General features: G+C 32.9%; 1 protein-coding gene and 1 long non-coding RNA gene across 9 annotated transcripts in view; one reads left to right on the top strand and one right to left on the bottom strand.

Moving 5' to 3' along the window:
- The window catches only part of Liprin-gamma, a 71,772-nt gene that overhangs the window by 7,393 nt on the left and 41,888 nt on the right, over positions 1-22,491 (bottom strand). For 4 of the 8 annotated variants that reach the window (XM_064355659.1, XM_008201031.3, XM_015978196.2 and 1 more), the window contains exons 2-10: positions 11,453-11,569; positions 7,042-7,603; positions 6,711-6,989; positions 6,532-6,659; positions 6,249-6,428; positions 5,862-6,201; positions 2,580-2,667; positions 2,136-2,523; positions 1,863-2,072 (exon numbers count right to left, since the gene is read on the bottom strand). In XM_064355659.1, coding sequence (XP_064211729.1) covers positions 1,863-2,072; positions 2,136-2,523; positions 2,580-2,667; positions 5,862-6,201; positions 6,249-6,428; positions 6,532-6,659; positions 6,711-6,989; positions 7,042-7,603; positions 11,453-11,491 — 2,214 coding nt within the window. In that variant the 5' untranslated portion in view covers positions 11,492-11,569. The remainder of the gene's footprint in view (positions 1-1,862; positions 2,073-2,135; positions 2,524-2,579; positions 2,668-5,861; positions 6,202-6,248; positions 6,429-6,531; positions 6,660-6,710; positions 6,990-7,041; positions 7,604-11,452; positions 11,570-22,491) is intronic. The other 4 variants (XM_064355661.1, XM_064355664.1, XM_064355662.1 and 1 more) reach the window with 4 other exon arrangements.
- LOC107397568 (uncharacterized) lies at positions 11,533-12,530 on the top strand. The gene is made up of 3 exons (XR_010333477.1): positions 11,533-11,671; positions 11,728-11,965; positions 12,023-12,530. It is a non-coding gene; the product is annotated as an uncharacterized LOC107397568 (long non-coding RNA).

Below are 22,491 nucleotides of genomic sequence, written 5' to 3'. Positions count from 1 at the left end.
AAAATAAATATCAGAGTTACCGATTTTTGAAGTAATAGATGTAAGGTGAGTTTAACGCAACGCATAAAATTCATATCTTTGTGATAAGTGTGAGCCATGGGTCGTCATGTTTTAAAAAAATCTTCCAGGAGATCGATTTTATATTTACAAATGCTAGATTGGTTTTTGATTTATGAAGTCATTTTTAATTATTTTAAATGGCAACTGACATTTTTGTAAACTGTTTTTCTATTTTGATACTACACTCCTTTATCTTATTAATAATAAGATAAAAGTAATAAAATAATAAAAGAAATAAAAAAAAATCACGTCATTTCACGCAAAAGGCTTTATCTTATTGTTATTGCTTTATTTTATTAGGGTGAACTATTTTTTTAAATATTTTTTAGATAATTAGAGAGCAGAAAAATTATTTTTAAGTTTTTTTACATGTAATATTTAATTCTTTTTTGTTTTTTTAAACTTACGAAAAAGGTAAAAAATGTATTCTCAAAAACCGTGAACAAAAATGTTGGCTGCCATTTAAAAAAATAAAAAATGAGTAAAACTGTAGTATTTATAAAAATAAAATCAACAGATGAAGAATTTTTTTAAAATAAGCTTGAACTAAGATATACATTTTATGCGTTACTTTAAACTCACTCTGTATATAAAAAAATTCTTATTCGTATAAAAAAAATTATTGATTTTTTACACTATTTTTTAGATCAATCTTTTATGAGACCATTTTATGTGCATAAAAAGATTTTTGTGACAAACCTGGAAGTTATATGAAATTAATCAGTTATCGCAGTTTCATTATTATCTAAAATTATAAAATACCTAATCAGATACCTTATAATTTTTGATTAATTTAATTTCAAAATTTTGTGAATCTAATTAAATATAATTTGTAAATTTAAATAAATATTAAATTTGTAATTTACCGCCATTTTGATGTTTTAATAGGCATCTTAAAACACGAAATATCATCAAGTGCGATGTCATAATACTCATAATTTGACGGAACATTTTACGAAAATTTTTTGGTTAGCAGGAAGCAGATTCGCGACCGTATTTTTGTCATTTTTCCAAATTTCAGGGAGCGTTCATTCAAGATTACCTCCTCTACCATCCAGACTTTTTGTTTTTTGACAAAATTTGAATAAAACAAATATTTTAAATACTTATTTCAGTTTCAAAATTGAGACATTACCAACCGTCACAAAAATACCTAAATCGACTAAAATAACAGTTTATCTTAAAAACGACAAAGGATCAAAAACGACAAAAAAGGATCAAATTTAAAAAATTTGTATGAAAAACTCATTTCATAAGACCTTGAAGTGGCTAACGCCACTGTTCTTGAAACTGAATTCATGCTTTAAGACTGGTCTTATGAAACTTGTTTTTTAATATAATATTAAAAAATTAAAGGAGCCGGGGCACCTCAAAAGGTTTTTATTTTTTTTTTTGTATAAGACAGCTTTTAGTAACAATGTCACAACCATAACCAATTTCCGATTTCTTAAATATTTACTCCAACCTACTCCCTACTTCTAAGTTAGGTCAGGTCAGGTCAGGTCATTCTACTGTCCCTACTCTTCAGCAATAAATTGATGATTCGGCTGAATCATCGGTCATCTGAATCCAAAGAAAGCTTGTTGAAGAGTAATTAATGAAGATTATATCGACCACCTGATGGCCATATTGACGCCCAAATTGGCTTAAATTAAATTAAATACTGTAGTTAAATAAGTAGTTAAATATATTTAGAAAAAATTTAGTTAACTGTAATTAAGCTACCATGGTTGAAAAAGTAGTTAAATACCTATTTAAATACATGAAAAATAGTTGAACAACTCTGCACTTTAAAAACTTACTTGGGCCAATCCCAGATCGGGCAACCACTCGCTGGCCACCCAAGTGTGGCCCAACTGAGCAATACAAGGGTACCTAACTAAAGCAGGTTGTCGATGTTCCTCGATAGCCAACCGGAGCTTTTTCCGGTGCATGGGGTGCGTTATGCCGAGCCCACATTCCAGCTCCAAGTCGCTCAATTCTAAGAGCACCTGGCCATGCAAAGGACCAATCTATAAGATTTATTTTCACCGTTTTTACCCGGGAAGGGTAAATTCGATAACAATGAAACTTGCCTTTCCACTTTTGATGTTTTCGGCGCATCTTGCGCCATACTGGGGCATCCCTAAAGCAACCTCTAGCCAGGCTAGAACCGTAGGTGCCCTCCATCGCTCCATGGGTATCGAAGCAGCTTCCCGCAACAAACGCAGTTTTTCGGCGTAACCTTCCTCGGTTAGAGGAGACCAACTCCGGTAAGACTCAAAATTGTGCTCACAGTTTTCTTGGAGAGAGTTGGTTTTGTTCCTGTGTCTTGACCGTGCGAAGACTCGCGAGATGCTTCCCCAAGTGCCCCCACGGCCTCCTCCCGGCCTCCCGTGTGGATGCTTCAAGCGTCTGCCCACCGGTAATGGTTCCGGATCGAGAGGCGAACTTAACTGCTCCACGGATCTGGAATTAGGTTTCCTTTGGTAGAGTTTGCAATTAATTGAGTAGAATTTCGGGTTTTTATTAGAACTTACCGAGACAAAGCTCCAGTATCAATAGATCTGGAGAAGGTGTTAGCGTTAAGAGGCGATAAAGTAGGGCTGCAGTCTTTAGTCGATACAGCTGTAAAAACATATTTAGTAGCATGCTCCAAACTACTCATTAGTTTTGTTAATTCTACGTCTACTTGTTTTAGGTGTTGACTACGGAAGACTATAGATTAGGACACGAAATGAGATACAAAATCGCACGATTTTGTGTACCCAAATCCATCAATTTTTACAAAAAAAACGACAAAAAATCTGCAACATTTAAAATTTGCGCTGCGGTTCATTTTTTTCAAAACGTTGCGAATACAGTTAAAAAGATAAATGTTAGGAAAAAAGTTGTAGAAAATTAAATTTTCTTTAAAAAGGTCTGAGATTATATCTATATCTTAAACCGTTTAGGTTCCAAAGACGATTAAATATACTCAAGCGACGCATTCATTTTGTTTTACCGCTGGTCAAGTATTGGACAATTAATTTAAACCTAAACTATTGAAGATATGGTGGCGCAGATTTTTACAGGAAATCTGAAATAAGTCATTCTCTACAACTTTGTTCCTTAAACTTTTTTTAACTTCAACCGTATTCGCAGCGTTTTGATAAATATGAGACAAAGCGCAGTTTGGTAATTGGTAATAGTAAATTTTTGTATTGCATTCGATAAAGTCACGTCTTTATCTCTGACTATGTATTAAGTTTTCAATTTAAACTCATATTTTTCCATTGCAATTCTTCCAGATGAAACAAAGTATAGTATACTTTAATAATTTCTGTTAACATTATCTTTAGTTTAGAACTACTATTTTTAAATCTGAAATATTTCATTAGTTCCAAAATAATACTTAAAGTTAAGTACAGTAGAATCCGGTTATAACAAACTCCGAAAATGCATCAAAATCAGTTCGTTATATCTGAAGTTCGCTATAAGCGGTAAATTAAATAAAATGTTTTTTTAGCAGTTATTTTTACTTTACATATGAAACAAAATGAAATAAATAAGTATCTATTGTAAAAAAACATGAATCCTTTGGGAAACAGTAATATGTTATTTTGTGTGCAATAGTTGTGCAATATTTAGGTTGATACAAGAGCTCAAAAGAAGTGAAAATAACTCAACTTCTTTCATAGTTTCTGAGATATAGAGCTTATTCCAAATCTGGTGGCGAACTGGCATTGTAAAAAATGACGGAATTTTGGCATTAAACATGTGTTTACTATTAAACATAGCTATTAAATAAAAAAATGCCCATAGGCGTCGTAATAAAATGTTTTTTAAACTCACTGTTATTAGTCTCTAAAAAATTATAATAAGATACGTAAGATGATGAATAATGAACAAATTATTAATAATAGTAATATTCTGCGTCTTTTCGTCCTTAAAATTTATTAATGTTAAAATGGCAATTAAGTCAATTTTAGAGAAAAAAATGCACGCTTATGTACTTCATAATTTTTACCAAGTGGGTGTATTTCAAAAGTCTTTTATGTCAGTTCGCCACCAGATATGGAACAACCCCTAGAAAGTTTGGGTCAGCGAATAAATTTGGGCCCAACAAAAATTTTAAATCAATTTGGTCTCTGAGCTTAGTTCTTCAAAATCTATTACACTAAGATAAAATTTGCGCAAAAACAGCCACAAAAAAATCCTCTAATAACAAAATACATGGCGTTAGGGGGAATGGTCTTCCAAGAATTTCAGAATGCGTTTATGAAGCAAAATGTAGTCGAAAATCTTTATACAATTTTTTGATGAAACAAATAGTTTTCTCAAAATCAAAATGGTCCCCACGGTTTGGGGACTGCTAAAATAATGCCTTGGACGCAAAAAAATCACATAAGTTTTGCTTTAAGAATTATTGTTGCTTGGAAACTATTTTACATTTACTACTGTCACAACTACTGTCAAAGCCAAAAATGTTAAAGTGGCTTTGGTATTGAAAATTTTGCTGCTTTGGCAACCTCAACATATTTCTTAAAATTCGGTAAAAAGTTCGTTATAATTTTTATAAACGGAAAATTGCATCACATTTCAAGTCAAATTTAGTTCGTTATAACCGGACTCCACTGTATTCTTCTATTCTACAAAGTTAAGGCATTCGAAATAAACCTTTTTTAATTTGTCGTCTAATTTTGAGATGATGTACTATCAATTACTACGTAAGGAATGATGTCAGGAAATTAATTATGTAACTAATGAATTTCGCTGCGCTCACTCGTTTTGGCAAACATTATGACCGTTAAACAAAATCGGTCTTTTCATAATTGTTTACGTAAATATTAATAACTATTGTCATTAATTAATTATATTCAATATAGTATACATCATACAATAAGTTAATTAATTCTATTATGCATCTGCGTGTGTATGTAAGAGGAATTTTTTAAAATTGTCTTTTATGCGCTCAAATAATCACCTATGATTAAATTAGCAATTATGTAGATATATTCATTTCTCTTTGCTCATTGGAACAAAATATGGCTATATAACTTTAAGACTAAACAAAACCCTGATAACGGAAATCTTCAGATGTACCAACCAACAGGCAAATTGAAATTAACTTTCTTAGTACAACGAAACGTGTAAGTGGACCTACAAGTAGGACAGCACATCGAAGAGATATCAATTTTTTAAATGGTTGTCAAATCCTTAATGAGAGTCTAACTGAAGCAGTAATCAGACTTTTCTTTAACTCGAATGTATTTTTTCTGTAAAAGTTTAAATTAACTTCATAAAGAAAAAACTAAACTAAACAAATTTTATTATGTTTACATTATAACTTTTTGCATTTCTTTTAAGGTATATTCAAGAGAGTCTGAGTAAGACCAATGGGACTATTTCAATATACCACATATCTATTTTCAATTGTTTAGGGTTATATTAATTTGCCGATTCTTGACCATTGGTGAACGAATACGTTGTTTCATTGAACGGCTTTAGGACCTAAAAGGTTGAACATAGGGATATGGTCTCACGGACTTTTTTGTAGAAAATTTAATTCTCTACCACTTTCTTCCTAACATTTTTATTGTATCTTTAACCTTTTTTAAAAATATAGGGAAGAGTGCAAATTGATAAATGTTTAATATTGGGAATTTAATCCTCTGCTGTCTGTATTTTCTTGTTTGTATTGTGTTACCGTTATTTAAATAATATAGCCATTTTTTTTTGTTGCTCTAAAAACTTAGATGCTCTTTATCGCGGACGGGGACGTTTTATTTGTACGTCGTTTCATATCCTAACTTATAGTAATCCGTAGTGTTGACACTCACTTTGGTACATGTGGGGCGGTGGGACCGACGACACAATAGACACTGAATCCACTTCGACGTTGCTCCCTTCGACCGTAATCGTTGGTGTTCCGTCGGTAGTTGAATCAGATAAATTTCCAGCCACTGAAGTTGCCCCACTTTCCCTGTCAGAACTGACTCTAACACCGGAATCTGCACTGCAACTGCCCCTATCACCTGGCAGCAAACCCAACCCATGATGTCCAGATAACAACCCACCCGATCCAGGAGTGAGCGCTCCGCCGTTAATACTGTGTCGAGGTAATGAGGCCAGAGACTCCTGATCTGATAGACATCCACTCGAGGCCAACTGTCTCCGAGCCTAAACATCAATCATTCAAGTGGCAATCACCCGACACCGAAACTTACATCTTGCAACTGTTCCTGTGCCTGTTGAAGTTGTAACTCTTTGGCGTTAAGTTGGGCCGCTAAAGATAAACTGCGTTCAGCTTCATCTCTTGCGTGTCGCAATAAACTCCAGCGTTCCCTCTCGCGTTCCTCGCGTTCCGTGGAAAGTTGCTGCAGAGAAGTTTCGTTCTCCCTAACCCGCTGGAACAAATTAGCTAGGTAGATGGGAAAACGCAACAAGGAATAACAGCAGTGAAAGTAAAACGCTGCAGTCAACCCCTACAGCGACCAAACCCACACTTACTTGCTCGTAGTTTCGGATAAAGTCCCTAAGTTCCTTTTCTTTATCCTCCAAAGTGGCGTAGAGCTGTTTCATTTGACTTAACAAATCGAATTTTTCTGCCTTCAATCGGCGCCGATCAGATTTAAGAGCTGCAAAAGGTTCATTTCAATGCGAATTATCGATGCATGGCCGAGTCTTACTGATTAGGGCTTCTTTGGCTAGTTGCAATTCCATTTCGAGCACGTTCGCCTTGCTATCGCTATTTTCAGTGGGAGTTTTCTTTTCAGCGAGAACGGAAGAAGCTCCTGAAACCACCAAGCGTCTCAGTCTTGTTACTTCCGCTTGTAATCTTTCATTTTCGAGCCGCAATCGGCGAATTGCTGACGCTGCTTTCGGATAACTCGACGGCGAAGGTAAAAGAGCGGTGAGTTCGTCACGATTTCCGTCGGAACTCCGAGGCGAGCGCGGCGAAGAAGAATCTGAATTCAATAGACGATAATTAAGCGTTTCCCGGACTTGTTGTGTTATTACCGATTTCTGGTTGGTTGCTGCATCCCGGCTTTGGGGACTCCAGCCGTTCGGCGCTTTGGTTTTCGGGGGAGGACCTGTCCTTGGTCGGGCTGGCTTTCTCTTCGACAGTCATCACGTTTTCCTTTTTGTCACTCGTTGTTTCGGTGTTTAAGTTTGGACCCTCGCATTTCACTGGGTTTGATTTGGTCTTTTTGACGTCTTTCTTGCCTTTGACGTCGTCGCTGGATTCTACTGAACTAGTATTGCATAGAGATTTACTTCGACGTGATTCTATGGAGTTGGGGCGGGAGGATTTGTAAATGTCTTTTTTCAGTTCCGTTATACACTTAACATCTAAATCACAAGCGGCGTTTTCTTTTTCTTCGGCGCCAAGCAGGGGTTTTACGAAATTTACATCGGACACCTGACCGATGGGAGAGCCGGACGAGGAATCGGTCAGTTTCAACTCTTGGGAAGGACAAGCGGTGTTGGAAACGGGGGGAGGGATCGAACTAGGATAATCGGAATCTATCCGAGCGGTGAGATTAGCAGAGTGTTCCTCTACCATTCTGCGAAGCTTTGCCTGCAATACACCGATTAAAAACGTGTAGTCAATTAAGCTTTTAAATCAAAATGTTAGGGATAAATTTACATTTTTTATATCTATATCAAACTTATAAGTTACTGTGAAGTATATAAAAACGTTTAGTCAAAGAATATTTTTCAACCCTCGGGAAAGAGTGGAAAAAACAAAAATAAAGTGTCTTTTAAAGATTATTCAAAATCTGTAAGAGCTAGAAAAAAGTTTCAAATAAAAATTGTAAAGTGTAAAATTTTACATAAAAATGTTCTGTTGACTTTTTTGGTATTATTAAAATTAGCCGAGTTTAGGGTGGTTAAATGACTTGGTCAGTGTTACATATCGATATGATTCTTACACCAAAAACTTATTTGAAAAATTAGCTTCATTTCGTCTCATTTATGTAGGCGTCCATCCTTAAAAAAAATCTGTACCAAATATGTAACATTACACGAAATACTATATAAAGTATCAAGAACGGTAAGGAGTGTTTACCGACCGAAGACAGTTGTTGTCAGATCGGCAATCCTTAACGTTCGTGATGCATATGGCGTTTTTTATACGATCCCTAATTTTTTTTAAAGAATATATTAAATAATGTCAAAATAATTGTCATGACAGCAAGTTATAGTTACCGGTTATGAGGATTTATTCATCTCGAAGAAGCGTCATTAACAATATTAAAAACATGACTGTTTTTTTATACATTATTGTACATTTAATATTTATAATAAATAAATCCGTAAACTTCCAACTTCATTGTCTTGTTTTTACCGGACTATTTCGGGAAAAATTATCCAGCAGACTAGTCCGGCATGATTACTATAAAAGTAAAATGTTCATTACGGTACGATTGAAAAAAAATGTCTTTTTCATAATGAAAATAATTTCAAATCCAAATATTACTTTCGGATTCAAATTTTGCTTAAAATTTTACAAACAATCAAGTATTCATGATGTTTTTTAAAGTGGTACACCTCATCCGTTTACTTTAACCGGCCTAAACTCTGTTAATTTAAATAATGTCAAAACAAGTCAAAAGAACACTTTTATGTAAAATTTTATGCTTTATAATTTTTATTTAAAATTGTTCTAGCTCTTACCGATTTTGAATATCTTTCAAAAACACAAAAAACGGTATTTTCAACCTGTTCTTGGGGGTAGAAACAAAAATTTTATTAAACGATTAAAATTTGTATAACAACAACCATATAATAAACCGTTAGGTCCCGTTCAATGAAAATATTTTTTATATGGCAGCACCTTCATTCAACTTTCTTATTTTAACGAGAAATCTATTGTTTTTACTTCATTTTTGGATTGGTATGTACTCGAGTTATTTTAAGGGGTTTTTAGTTTTTCCTATGATATCTAAATTTAACCGTTTTCGCAATATTTAAGGTTTTAAAAAAAATTGAATTTGCATCTTTCACTTCAAAAACGATAGCTCTGCCATTCTTAAAAAATTAAAATGCTTTTCGGCTCATTTGAAAGAGAAAGTTTAAATGCCACAATTTTAATTTCACTAAACATTTAATTTAATTTTTAATTTTGCATCGATCAGTACTCGTATTAACACATTCCCTATACTTGTGTTTAGGTAATAGTTTTCAAGTTATACGAATTTTTGGTCATTGTCTTTTATTCAATGAGAACAGTTTCTTTGTCAAGCTCTGCGAAAGTATCATGAGCTAGAAAAAAGCACTTTGAGACAGTAGTATCAAAGAAAATCAATACAATTTAAAAATTTTCAGTTAGATAGAGTGAATGCTAATACAAAACGTTGCAAAATTAAATTCTTTTCCATCTATGAAAATAAAAATTGAGGCATTTCAATAATTTTTTTTAATTTAGATAGTGTTTCACGAAAATCAAGAAACGTTCTTGTTCGTGTCTTGTATTGTCAAGAATCAAGACAAGAGTAGGACAAGAAACAATGATCAAAAATCAAGATTTCTTATCAAAAAATCTTGAAATTTCGACTCTTACTAGGATTTGTGAGTTGTGATTTAACCATGTCATTTACCGCTAAAAAAGCTATTTCATAGCAACTAAGTTTAATAGTTAATGGCAATTACCTTTTATTTTTCGAAAAAAAAAAATAGTTTTTGATACTTTATTAGTTTCAACTGATAGGTATTAACTGTTTATCATCATTTTCGTCACCACATTTACTCTCATCGTATCTACTCCGCAATTTTTTTCCTCCAATTATTTTCATTACCATTTAGATATAAATTATATTTCTCTACTTAGTCCTCACAATTGTTTTTGTATTTCTACCTCGATTTCTACATTAGTTTATAATAAACGTTTTATAAATCCTTACAAATTCACTACTGTCTTGATAGTTTTTCCTCACTCAATTACTAGTAGATAGTATAAATTTTACAACATTTGCCAACAAATAACGCAACTTAGTTGGATTTTTCATAATATTTTGCTGAATGGTCCCGTCATTCTCGTCCACAAGAGTTTGATTGTTCAAATACGATTTTGAAATCTATAAAAATGAAAAAATTACTGATTTATTTGAAATAAAAGTGAAAATGAAAAAATTCAAAAAAACCCTAAATATTTTGAAAACGGCTAAATTTAGGTGTAGGAAAATTTAGCTGATGAAAATCCCCAATTCAAAATAAGAAAATTGATACCGACTTTCGGTACAACCCTCGGAATAACCGGAAAAGCTGCCATGTTCAAAATATTTTCGTTGGACAGAACAGGGACAGAACGTCATCGCCATTGATGGCCGTCGACACGTCGACTTTGATTGTCTACACGACGTGTCAACAATAGCGTCGACGATGTCAACAATGTTAACAATGTCAACAATAGGTCAACAATAAGAATTTGACGTTATGTTGTATTTTGTCATATTTTAATTTGAAAAAAATAATTTTTTGAGAATGAAGACGAAGAGGATAAAGGCTGAAGCGTAAAAAAGATGAAAAAAGAGAATAATTTGTTTTTTAGTGTTTTTTGAGAATTTTATTTTTGATTATTTATTTTTATACTTGTTTTTATATCACATATTTTATATTTTCTAAAAGAATTCTTCTACCCTTACAAGTTTTTTTCTTAACAAATACACGAATTTTATAGTAAAATGCTAAAATTTATTATTTCTATATTGTTGACATAGTTGACGTCACTTCAAATGTTGAAGTCGACGTAGGTAATTGTTGACAGGTCAACAATTAAATTGTCTACCTTGTGTTGTTGACACGGCCATCCCTAGTCATCGCCGACAGGACCTAACGGGTTATGGCAGTGCCATAAAATGTGGGTTTGCGATTTGTGTACCTAATTTACTTTGTTAATAAATATATTTTTCAACTTTGCATTTAAAATATTATTAAACTTACCCACAGCGATTCACCAACTTATCAGCAGTGATGGTCGCTTATTTTTCTTAGTTTATTATTATTTTTATTAAAATACTCATTATTGTTAAATACTTTCTTGTCAGTCATTTTAAATATATTCTAATTCGTAACTTCAACAGAGTACATACCTTTTTTAGTCTTAGGTTCGTCAACTTACCTTCCTTTCCCCTAAATATCATTATCAGAGCTTCCAATACTTTGACTCATGAGCGTTTAAGACGGAACAGCCTGTATACGTGTACTTCACAGTAACTTGTAACAAAACTGCAAGCTTTTCCCCAACATTTTGATTTAAAGGCTTATTTGACTGGATTAGAAAGGGTGCAATATGCAGGAACAGCTGAAATTGGCATTCCTGCATCGCAAATGCGCAGAACTATTGCCATCCAGGGAAATAAGCGCCGTTATGAATAGCGCGAAAGTATGACATTAACAATAAAGAATGGCGTTTAAAGGGCCGTACCTGAGCGTCTACGAATAGACGTCGCATCAGCAGCGCCATGGCGGCGTGGCGGCGAGCGCTGCATCTAAGCCCCCCTCCATAGCTGCCCCCCTGACCATTTCAATCGGGGCTGCGTTCCTGCAACAAAAAACCGCAACGTGAAAAACTGCCCATCCAACCATCAAGTTTACAATTTAGTTACGTCCGGTGCGCAAATAGCCGAGCCGAATTAAGCGCTCTGTGTGTTCGGTTTCGAGAAGGTCGTTACCGTTTTATTTAAATTTGATGCATTTTAGATCCGGGCTTGCATTAGCGTGAGCACTTTTATCGATTAGCACGACGATGGTTTATCAATATTGCCATTAAAATTCCTCGTGCATGGTGCCCTTGTCAACTCGCCTGACCGAACAAACTCCGACTTGGTCGTATGCAGGATTAGGAATGTCGAGGGTGAGGGTTATTGCATTCGGCAGAGGGGTGATGTGGAACCACTGGACGTGCAATATCGATGCACGCACCCCTTGATAGGTTAATGTACGGAGGCGGCGAATTTATCGCAAGTTGCTCTATCATGCGTGTCGGTTGCTCCAGGTTCCAGACATCAACAGGAGTTTACGACTTCAGGACGCACGAGGGACGCATTAGTTTTAGCGGAATTAGACGAAAATGACAATTTAGAAAAAATATATTTCGAATAAAGAAAGCCATTGGCGAAAGGGTCAACAACATAACTTCTTCGATTTGAGAAAAACGGACATTTATTGAAACAACTTTTGTTTTTATTGTCTTCTTGCAAGAAATTTCATCATGAAAGGAGCTCAAGGGGAGTGGTCATGACGTCGTACTAAGTAAATTGTGCCTTACGTTACATGTTCGATAAATCTATATTTAAGATACGCCCCACAATACAAGTTTTCTCACTTTGCTTACAAGAGCAAGATAGTATAGTCCAGTGAAATAAAGCTTCAAATCAAAATTTGGAGCATATACTTGAATTTTTGAAATACACATACTAGAAAAGTATAGGGATATTAGTAAATTTTCTGAATAATGATGTAATAAATGCGATTTTTGGCATTTTTTTGAAACAAATTGTTATTTTTTAGCATACATTTTAAAATGATGTTTGTGTTGTTACAATTAAAAGAAATCAAAAATAAAAATTGTTGTTTATAACTTGATCTTGTGTAACGTTCTTACAATTAAACAAAACAAAATTAAAATATTATTTTTGGTAAATAATGTAGAGTGTGGTCTCCTCTATTGATTACATCAGCTCAACATCGCCGTGACTCACTTGTCTATATCTTCTTGGAAAACTTCTCGCTACCCTGCATTTAGGGCTGTGTATAACTCCTGGCGATTTTTTTGTAAAATTTTTATCAACAGAACTACTCTTTGGAGTGTATCCTAGACGTGTTCAATGAGAAGTCAGAAGATTGTTCTGGCCACAGTAAAACAGAAATTTCGTTACCTTTGTAAAAATTCCTTAACCACTTGACGTGTGTGGGTGGCAATATCGTGCATAAAAATTAAACCATCACGTTAATTTTTTGTCTAAAGAAAGACAAGAGATTAAAAAATAAGAACCCTCTATCAAATTGCGATCAAAAATAGTTTAATAAAAACGAGATCGAATCTTTGTCTGGTTTGTATTCCACTCTACACCATGACTGTGTCACTGAAGCAACTATAGATTTTCTGCAAATACGCATTTTTCTTGAATCCAGGTGAATTCCAAACCGGGATTCGCCCGTAAACAAAACATTAGACCATTGTTGCAAATTAGAGGCAACAAAATTCCTGAGCCCATGAAAGTATGGTTGCGCGTTTTTCTTAAACTATTTTTAACCTCAGTGATAGTGTGATATTTATGCAAGATATTGCCAACCGCAGACTTCAAGTGCTTAAGGAATTTTTACGAAGGTAACGAAATTTCCGTTTTACTGTGGCCAGAACAATCTTCTGACTTCTATACACCCCAAAGACTAGTTTAACTAATAAATGTTTCACAAAAAAATCATCAGAAGTTATTCGCTGTTCTAAGTGCAGCGTTAAAAGAAATGTCCCAAGAAAAGATGAATAACTATGCCACAAAGTTGTTGATCTGTAGTAACGAGTAGGGTAGGTCACATTCTTCATTAGTTAACACAGATATTATATTATTTTTGTTTTTTTTAATTGTAAGAACGTCATTTAAGATCAACAACGGCAAACAACATCATTTTCATATAAACTTAGAAAGTTAGATTAATAAATATAATATTTCATTAAAAAAATGCCAAAAATTGCATTTATTACATCATTATTCAAAAAAATTACTAATATCCCTAGACTTTTCAGGTGTGTGTAAATTATTATAACTTCCCGATGGTGACAATATTGTCTTCAAATTTATAGAATATACGTAAAATAAAATGTCAGATGTAAATTTATAATTTTTGATATTACTTTCCATTTAAATTAATTGTAGACTTGTAAAGAAAAAACGATTGATGGACTTATCTCATTTTTGCACTGAACAAATATTTACAAATTTAATAAAACAGGATTTTATTACATACGTTGCTATATTTATCTTAAAATGTCTAAAATTGGACTTATTTCGTTGTAACGAAATGCTGTAGCATTGAACATTCCAAATGTAACTTCTAACGTAGAGATATTCGTACACAAACTTTAGTTTTCATCTGTAGCCTTGACAAAAGAAAACTGAGAAAATTGCAGTTATTTTTGTAACGCATCATGTTTGTGTAGTGAAATTTTCGAGATGCGAGAATTTTTTATTTTAAAAGTAGACTCCTACCTAAACGAGATGAAATAAAATAATTGAAGTCAGTTTTTCGTACAAGAATCATTTCTAAATCTGTAATACTCATCAAATTATTGCAATTTAAAGTTACTCTAATATGGGTATATGCAAGAGTAGTGGGAAAATACAGCATAGTTGAGTTGAAGTTAAGTGTGAACGCAAATAGTAAAACAAAATGTGTACGATGAAAGCAGCAAAATTCCTATAAACTTACATCGTTCTACTAGTTTTGGATTTACAAAAAACTACTAAACTTACTGAATAAATAATCTAAATATGTTCCAGAATGGTGAACAGTTTTACTAATATAATTATTAATTATTTCTAAAACTTGTATTTCGTGATTTAGATATTTTAACAGTCTGGTAAGGTTGTTTTTTTTCTATCTAAAGTATTCATAAATTTTAATAACTGACTTTTCCACCAAAGTTTAGTCAAATACTAAACAAAAAATTATACTTGTAGCATCATTATAAATGAAGTAAATCCAAAACTACGAAATAATTTTATTTGATGGATTCGATCCCTCTCTAAAGCATGTTGTATTACGCGTTACAAGAGCTAACTGCTGTGTGGTAAAGTCGTTGTGCGGTAATATTACTGATGATCGAGTTAATGACCAACACCTAACATTACCAATTTAGTATGAGACATGGTAAAGTGTAGATAGTGACAAAGAAAATAATTGTAGTTTGCTCCAAAACTTATTGTTTTGTCTTGTCTAAATTTTTAAACAATTCGGAAACATTAAGTGGGTCAAGAACTAATTTAAGTGCAGATAATGGTCCCGAACACTGGAAATCGATTTCGCTGAATGCGCAAAACTTTGGCGGAAAGAAATTGGATTCAATACATCCATTGGGAAAGAAACGGGAAAACCATTAGTTATCATTTTAAAATTTAATTCAGGACAGACGTTTATCTCCTTTTGTTTATGTTTTTTCCAGTTATAAATACATTATGTATTTGTGCCGAAAAGCAGTCGTTTGTAAATTACATTTCATTGATTTCAAGCTAGTATATAGCAACGCTGAAGTTGTAAAGATGCAGCTAACTACATTCCCGGAATAATTATTAGGTTCATTTTCCAGAAACTTCCACTGAACTTTACGAAATATGCTATTACGAATAGATAGTATAATTTTACGTTGCACCTGCAGATCCTGGTTCTAATTAAGTTTTCTTCTCCTCTACTAGCTCATCAGTTCGAGCTCATTCAAACTTCAAAGTGAGGGAGGTAATTATTTTCTTTAAAAATCCTGAAACTTTCGGAAAATAAACAAGTTAATTGTTTAAATATGAATCTACGTAAAATTACTTGTGCTGTTCAAACAAGCAAATTATTATGATTTAATGGGTCCCACAAGTCTACTAATAGGGTGCGAATCCGTTGCAATAAAACTCCTTCAACACAGCCCACGGTTGCCTCAATTCGCAAGCGAGTCGCGTCATTGTAATCTGTCCCATTATCGATTGATGATTGCTTGGCCGATAGAATTTGAACGGTTTTAAATGAGCTTTGAGAGCATGTCAAACATTTAAATAGAGCTTAATACCGCCATCATAAAGTCGACGACAAAATAGTTTATTGTCGATAAGCCAAGCCCCGTTTTTCTCAGAAAATGAGACTGCGACATTTCAGGTGCGGAAGGAAGTCATATTTTGGGATTATATGGAAGGAGACACTTAACGTTATCAGATACGGCGACTAATATTAGACTAATTAATGATAATGATGAACATGAGAAATTTGCTCATTTCATATTCTTGGTAACGTCGCCGTTGTGCTGAATTTATTATCTAGCTGCACAGTACACAAGAGAACGGAAACGCAAAGGCATAATGACTAGAGAAAATGTGATTTGAAATATGATTCTTACACAAATTATTAAAATCTTTAGTGCTCTTGTTTACCATAAAACTTCGTCTCAACAACAATACCTTTCGTAATTCAACGTCTTTTTTATTTCTTCTAACACACAGTTTCAGTTTCAACTTCACCATGAATACCAAGTTAGATGTCGCTCTCGTAAGGTAAAAAGGGACTTTTATTTATTTATTTTTCATAAGGTCATGGTTGCTTACTTAAAAAACACGCGGCTCAAGCAAAATCGTAAATCCATGTACAGAATGTATTAGAACACACTCCCCACCGGGAAGGTGCTAGTGCTGACAGCAATGGAGATGGAAAAAATGTAAAAAAGAAGTTGTTAATCTTTATTGTAGTTTTGTAGATTTACCGCAGCATTTCATGATTTTTTCAGTGGAAAATTCTAACCTAAAATTCATAACACTTCACTAATTCATTGGTTTCTTGAGCCCAACTTTGTGTTCGCTGTGATCCATTACTTATAATCTTTAATTAGATAACTGTTTGATAACACTTTGTAATCAAAATTTAAATATTTTTCACTTTTTATCCACTTTCAGGTTCCAACAATAAACAATTTATACCACGAAAAACTACATAACCAAAGTCAACGCTAGTATTTACCACCACGTACTTTTAAAGTAATTCTTTCTATTGTAAGTAATTAACACTATACACGCAAAATTGTTGAACAATTCATTAAATGTCAGTTAAATGTGGCATTACGAAAATTTCTTTACTGTTTTCGACATAGTTCAAAAGTCATCACCAGAGGGCGTCTAGTTAATTTTATTTCCGAATTGCTCAAAGTCTATTGCGATCCTGACTGTTAGACAACGTTGCCACATATCATTTATCTAAAATCCGTTATTTATCAATAACTTTAATACAAAGAATTTTTTTACTATTTATACCTTTATATGTAACCACTTCTCTACCACACACCATTGAGTTGGTGCGCCAGTTTTTGAGCACGCTGTATTCTTGAAAATTAGTATTTGGGCTTTCGGTTAAAAAAGAGGAAAGACTTGTTTCAGGATTTTTGGGAAATCACCCCCTAAGAGAGTTAAATGGGGTGTTAAAATTTGAATAAAAATCCGTCATTTTTAATTTTATATTCTTGAAAATTAGTATTTGGGCTTTTGGTTAAAAAAAGGGAAAGACGTGTTTCAGAATTTTTGGAAAATCACCCCCTAAGGGGGTTAAATGGGGAGTTAAAATTTTAATAAAAATTTTAAAATTTAATAATTTTAAAAATTCCACCTCCATAAAGGGTTAAACATAAAAAATTGTCATTTCTAAAGCTATATTCATGACAAATGGTATTTGATCTTTCGATTAAAAATGAAAAAAATGTGTTTCTGGATTTTGGAAATTTCACCCTCAAAAGGTTTTAGTATAAAAATTTGACATTTTCCAAGTTATAACCAAGAAAATTGATATTTGAGCGTTTGTCTAAAAATAAAAAACGTGTGTTTCAGGTTTATTGAAAATTCCACTCCAAGGGGGGGTAAACAAAAAAATCCCTCACTGTTGAAATTATACATATAAAAAATTCTTTATTGTTAAAGTTACACATATCAATTAATATCTTAGACATTCGGTTAAAAGAGGCGTATATTTCAGCATTTTTAGGAATTCCACCCCCCATGAAGTTAAACATTTTCTCCTTCATTTTTAAAGTTATACACAAGAGAATTGGCATATGGACTTACAGTTAGATAGAAAGAAAATGTATTTCAGGATTTTTGAAAATTATATCCACAAGAGGATAAAACAGGGAATGAATTTGTTTGCAATTATGAAAAAAGCAAAATTTACTCGCGTTCGTATTGGGTCACAGTTTTAAAGTTCACAAGAAAATTATGTGTTTCTACTTTTTGTTATACAAAGTTTGACATTGTTTTTCTGTATTTCAAAATGGTTGTGGACATGCGTGCGAAGCCGTGGGCAACTGCTAATACAATTATACAGGGCGTATCAGAAATACGTGTATTAATTTTACCACGTAATAAAACTCATCAAATACAACAACTTTTCTATATAATATTTTGCAAAATTCTTCACTATTTTCACTCTTTTCCTCCTTTCTTTTGTGCAAACGAGACGGTCAGTGTTTAATAATTAGTTTGTATTCGCAGCAACTATTTAAATTATTGTTTTAAATTATTTAAAGTGTCCGTTTCTATCACAACGAAAATATTTCGGCTCTCTTATTGTTGTACCCATAGGCGGATACACGTTTCCGTATGTTATGTTTTCCCAAATTTTAAGTAAATTTTCAAATTTGTTATTGAAAAATTACAAATAGAAAAAATGTTTTATTTGTTGAACACTGTCTCCTATTAAAGTTAAAACACGTATTTCTAATATACCCTGTATTCTTAAATTAGTTAGGTACAAGTTTTAACACAAATGTCGTTGTTTTGTTTCAATTTGTAATGCTCTGTTAATGTGCAAAGTAATTAAAAAAAATAAAAATCGTTTTATCTTACATTAGCTTTTACATCAAAAGCTCTAAAGCTTTAGCAGCTTTTAAAATCGTGTGCTAAGCATTTAACGTCCTACAAGACGCTTGAGTAAAACTAAGTAAAACTTACAAGTTTATCCCATGCATCTCGTAACTAAAACAGAAATTTAATCAAAACCGACATGATATAAAAGACAGTAACGCTTCTGTTGAGCAAACAAAATTCAACTTAACACTTGACATCTAAGACATCCAAAAACCAATAAAGCACGCTCTGTTGCTTTAAGTTAGATCTCTCTCCAACCGAGTTTATCCAATTTTTTAAACAATAAATAAGCCAAGTTGAGACAGCAAATTTAAAGACGTGCCAGCTGTTCCGAATGGCAAACTTTGGTTACATGTTGCTGCTATACATTTGCATTTGCTTATGGAGCGTCGGGAACGTGGCTATTTTACCAATGACTGTGTCTCCGTCAATGAAAATCAAGGAAATTCTATACAGACAAGCGTAATTAATCGGTATTGTAAACTGCTTCTTTAAAAAGCGTGAAGGATGAATACAACGCCGTGCTGGAAAAAGGCAACTGACGCTTTAATTTGTTTCAGGATTTCAGCAGAAGGGCGTGCTTCAAACTCTACAATCGGCTGAAAATTAATTTTAGTGCAGGATTAAAGATAATGGATGGAACAATTGCTGCTCTCTCGAATGGATTTTTCAAACTGTAATTAAGTGGTTCCAGGTTTAAGGTCTTTGTAAAAGCTTTCAGGATTCGCTGATAAAGTCATATTAAAAGTTATGAAAAAAATTACTCACAGTGATGGCGACTTTCATTAAATGAGTTTCAAAGCAACTGAAAACTCACGACAAAAACTGAAAAAAAATTAATAAAAATCATATAGTTTTCCACACACACCTGACTTAATTAAAAACGGAGATTCATTTGCTAATCTTTACAGCTGCAAAAGTTGAAATAATTAATTAAATTCAAAGTTCCACAACAAGATTTCGTATTCCTAAAGTGCACAGCAAAAGTAGCAAAGTTCGCAACCTAAATTAAGAAAAAAGTAGCACTTCAATACAGCCCAACCCTCACGAAACAACAACTTTGTCGTTTCAACCATCACCTAAGTTTCGATTGCATAGAATTGCCGTCATTATACTGATTGTTGTGTCTCCTCTATTGTTCAAAGCCACATATCAGACCTTTGATTAGATGTCATCAATCATGGGAAATGTTGCAAGTGTGCGTTTTCCTTTGCTAGTCTCATTAAAAAATGGAAATGAGCTGAAGTTTGAGTAATTGCTAAATAATGCGATTTAAATGCGCCACGTCTCGCTGAAAATGAAACGTCTATTTTAGCTGAAATGTATGACACTCGTTTATCGTTGGCAGTGATCAAAAGTGAGAATGGAAGCACATGTTTCTTACCACAGTTGTATCTCTTTTATCACTGTGTCGCCTTGAACAAAACAGATCGTCAACGTAATGATGCAATAAATTGATTTTAAGAATATTCATAGTTTACCTTCACTAAAAATAAAATGACCGTGTTCACGTTTGAAATAATTTTTTTTTTTCTTAAAACGAGCATGTAATGATGACTTAATGAGGAAGGCTATTACTGGTCGCAGTATAATATGGAGCAACTTTGATGCATTTGAAATTAATTTGAAAAGACTATTAGAAGAAAATTGCAAAATGTAATAGCGAAAAGATTGCCTGTAATCTCAAACTTAAATATCAACGAAAAGCAACACTCTTATTTTATTTTTGGTTAGGGTAACAAGCCTTTAACTTTCGTAACAACCTATAAGTTGACCTAAATCCCCTCTTATCTCGAAGGAATACGAGTGCTTTAGAAATAAGTATGTGGTCTTCTTACGTTTAAAATTTGAATATAGCAGGAAATGTGATAAGTAGAAACCGCATTTTTGGGAGGTTAAAGAAGGTTGTAAAATACAGACATTAGGTATTAAAAACTGGTATTTTAGAATATACAATTGTAACAGTAGGAAAAATAAAAACATAATTTTTATTCGAATAAATTCCATTAGAAAACGAAACGAAATATGTTTTGTAAAAAACTTGGACATTTGTATTGCACAAAAAGTTGTTAATTAAACGGTAATATTGCTCTAAATTTGCTACTCTAAAATTAGTTCGTTTTTCAGTAAGAATTCATCCCAAACTAGAAAATGAACTTTGTATGGCAATACATGCAGAGTTAGGCAGAATTATGAAACCAAGTGTTTTGTGCCTATACTATGTGATTTAGGAAAAACTTATTAGTATGTCATCAAGTCATTTAAAAATGTGCTCACTTTACAAAATTGTTTTTTCGAAATTTCTTTTAGTTTCGAGTTATTATTTTTTTAATGGTACTTCAAAAAATTCGTAATGTGCTCGGAACGCAAATTTAATAATTTATTTAAAAAAACACTGATTTAAAAACAATGTAATTAAATAAGAAGTCTATTTTGAAGAAGCATAATCTACCAAAAAAATCGCCGTAGTAGAGAGACATTATTTTTTTTAATAAATCGAAAACTATATTAAAAAGAATTTCGAATAAAATCCTTGGATAAAAATGATATTTGAAGTACTGGATAATGCACTAATAAGTTTTTTCGTACCTAAGACACATAATTTAGACACAAAACGCTTTGTATTACTAAAATCAGGCACCTTTACATTACAAATATTTTTTCACTCATTAACATTTTTATTTTCAGTAGATTTTTATATTTATACTTTTTTCGTGCAATTTTGGGTTAGTTTGAGAGACTAATAAGTCATTTTTCAAAGTGCTGTGCTTTTGTAACAGCTCGAAAATCTTCAAAATTAAAACAAAAGACTACCTGAGACAATAATTTAATATGGTAGCGCTCAGCTCCATTTGCGTGTGCGTCATCTGACATTTCTGTCACTATGTTTACATAGCAGGGGCATAGCGGTGACAAACTATCAAATATTTTTTGAGGTTACGAAGTGTTTGAATTATGAGTTGTTACAAAAAATGCAGATTCACAAAAAAGAACTAATAAATGCAGAATCAAAAACCTAACGAAACGCAAATCACAAAACACAATAAACGAACAGAAAATACTTGCGATTAATATCGATAACACTTTCGACAACCTTGTGACGACGTCTATAATTTACTGTCAATGTCAGTTTGACAAATTCGTGACACTTGACGGTGTTGTCGAAGTGCACATGTAAATTCATGTTCAAGGATACCACCCTTAGATACCCGTTAGCTGTTTAAATTTGCATTGTTTTTGATAATTTTTTATAGCTTTGTGTTGGTAATGAAAAAATGAAATTGATGACGCACACGCAAATCGAGCTGACCGCCACTATATACAACCAGTAGGTATACTTCTAACTGAAAATTAAATTAAATTTCAAAAAGATACTAATTAAAGTAACTTTAACGCTGAGAAAATAAAAAGCTGAAACACAAAAAAACTAAAAACTAATGAGACTGAAATTCTGAAAAATTGAGAAAATTTGTACTGGAAAACTATACAGGGTGTTTCACATAATTTTACGAGGCCAGGAAGAAAACATATTTCTATACGAACTCGATTACCGTTTTTTTTAAATTAAAAAGTCTTCTCCAGTTTGTTCACCCTTTCAAAAAATTACAACGTTTATGGGTAGTTAGTAATTAAAATAAAGAGATTACAATCATATCCATTCCGTTTCTTACTAGAACACATGATAACTGTTTCGGAAAAATAGCATTTTCTGAGTATTTATGACACAATTATTAGTTTGACACCTACTGGGTTTCCAAAAATTAAATAAATTAAATGTGAATTATTGTATCTAGTATTTTGTGAATTTTGTATATTTGGGTACGTACATTACACATAGGCCTCGTAAAGTTGTGTGAAACAT

Source organism: Tribolium castaneum, chromosome 1 (assembly GCF_031307605.1).
Source record: "Tribolium castaneum strain GA2 chromosome 1, icTriCast1.1, whole genome shotgun sequence".
Classification (NCBI taxonomy): Eukaryota; Metazoa; Arthropoda; class Insecta; order Coleoptera; family Tenebrionidae; genus Tribolium; species Tribolium castaneum.
This window is presented reverse-complemented; position numbering and strand designations above follow the sequence as displayed.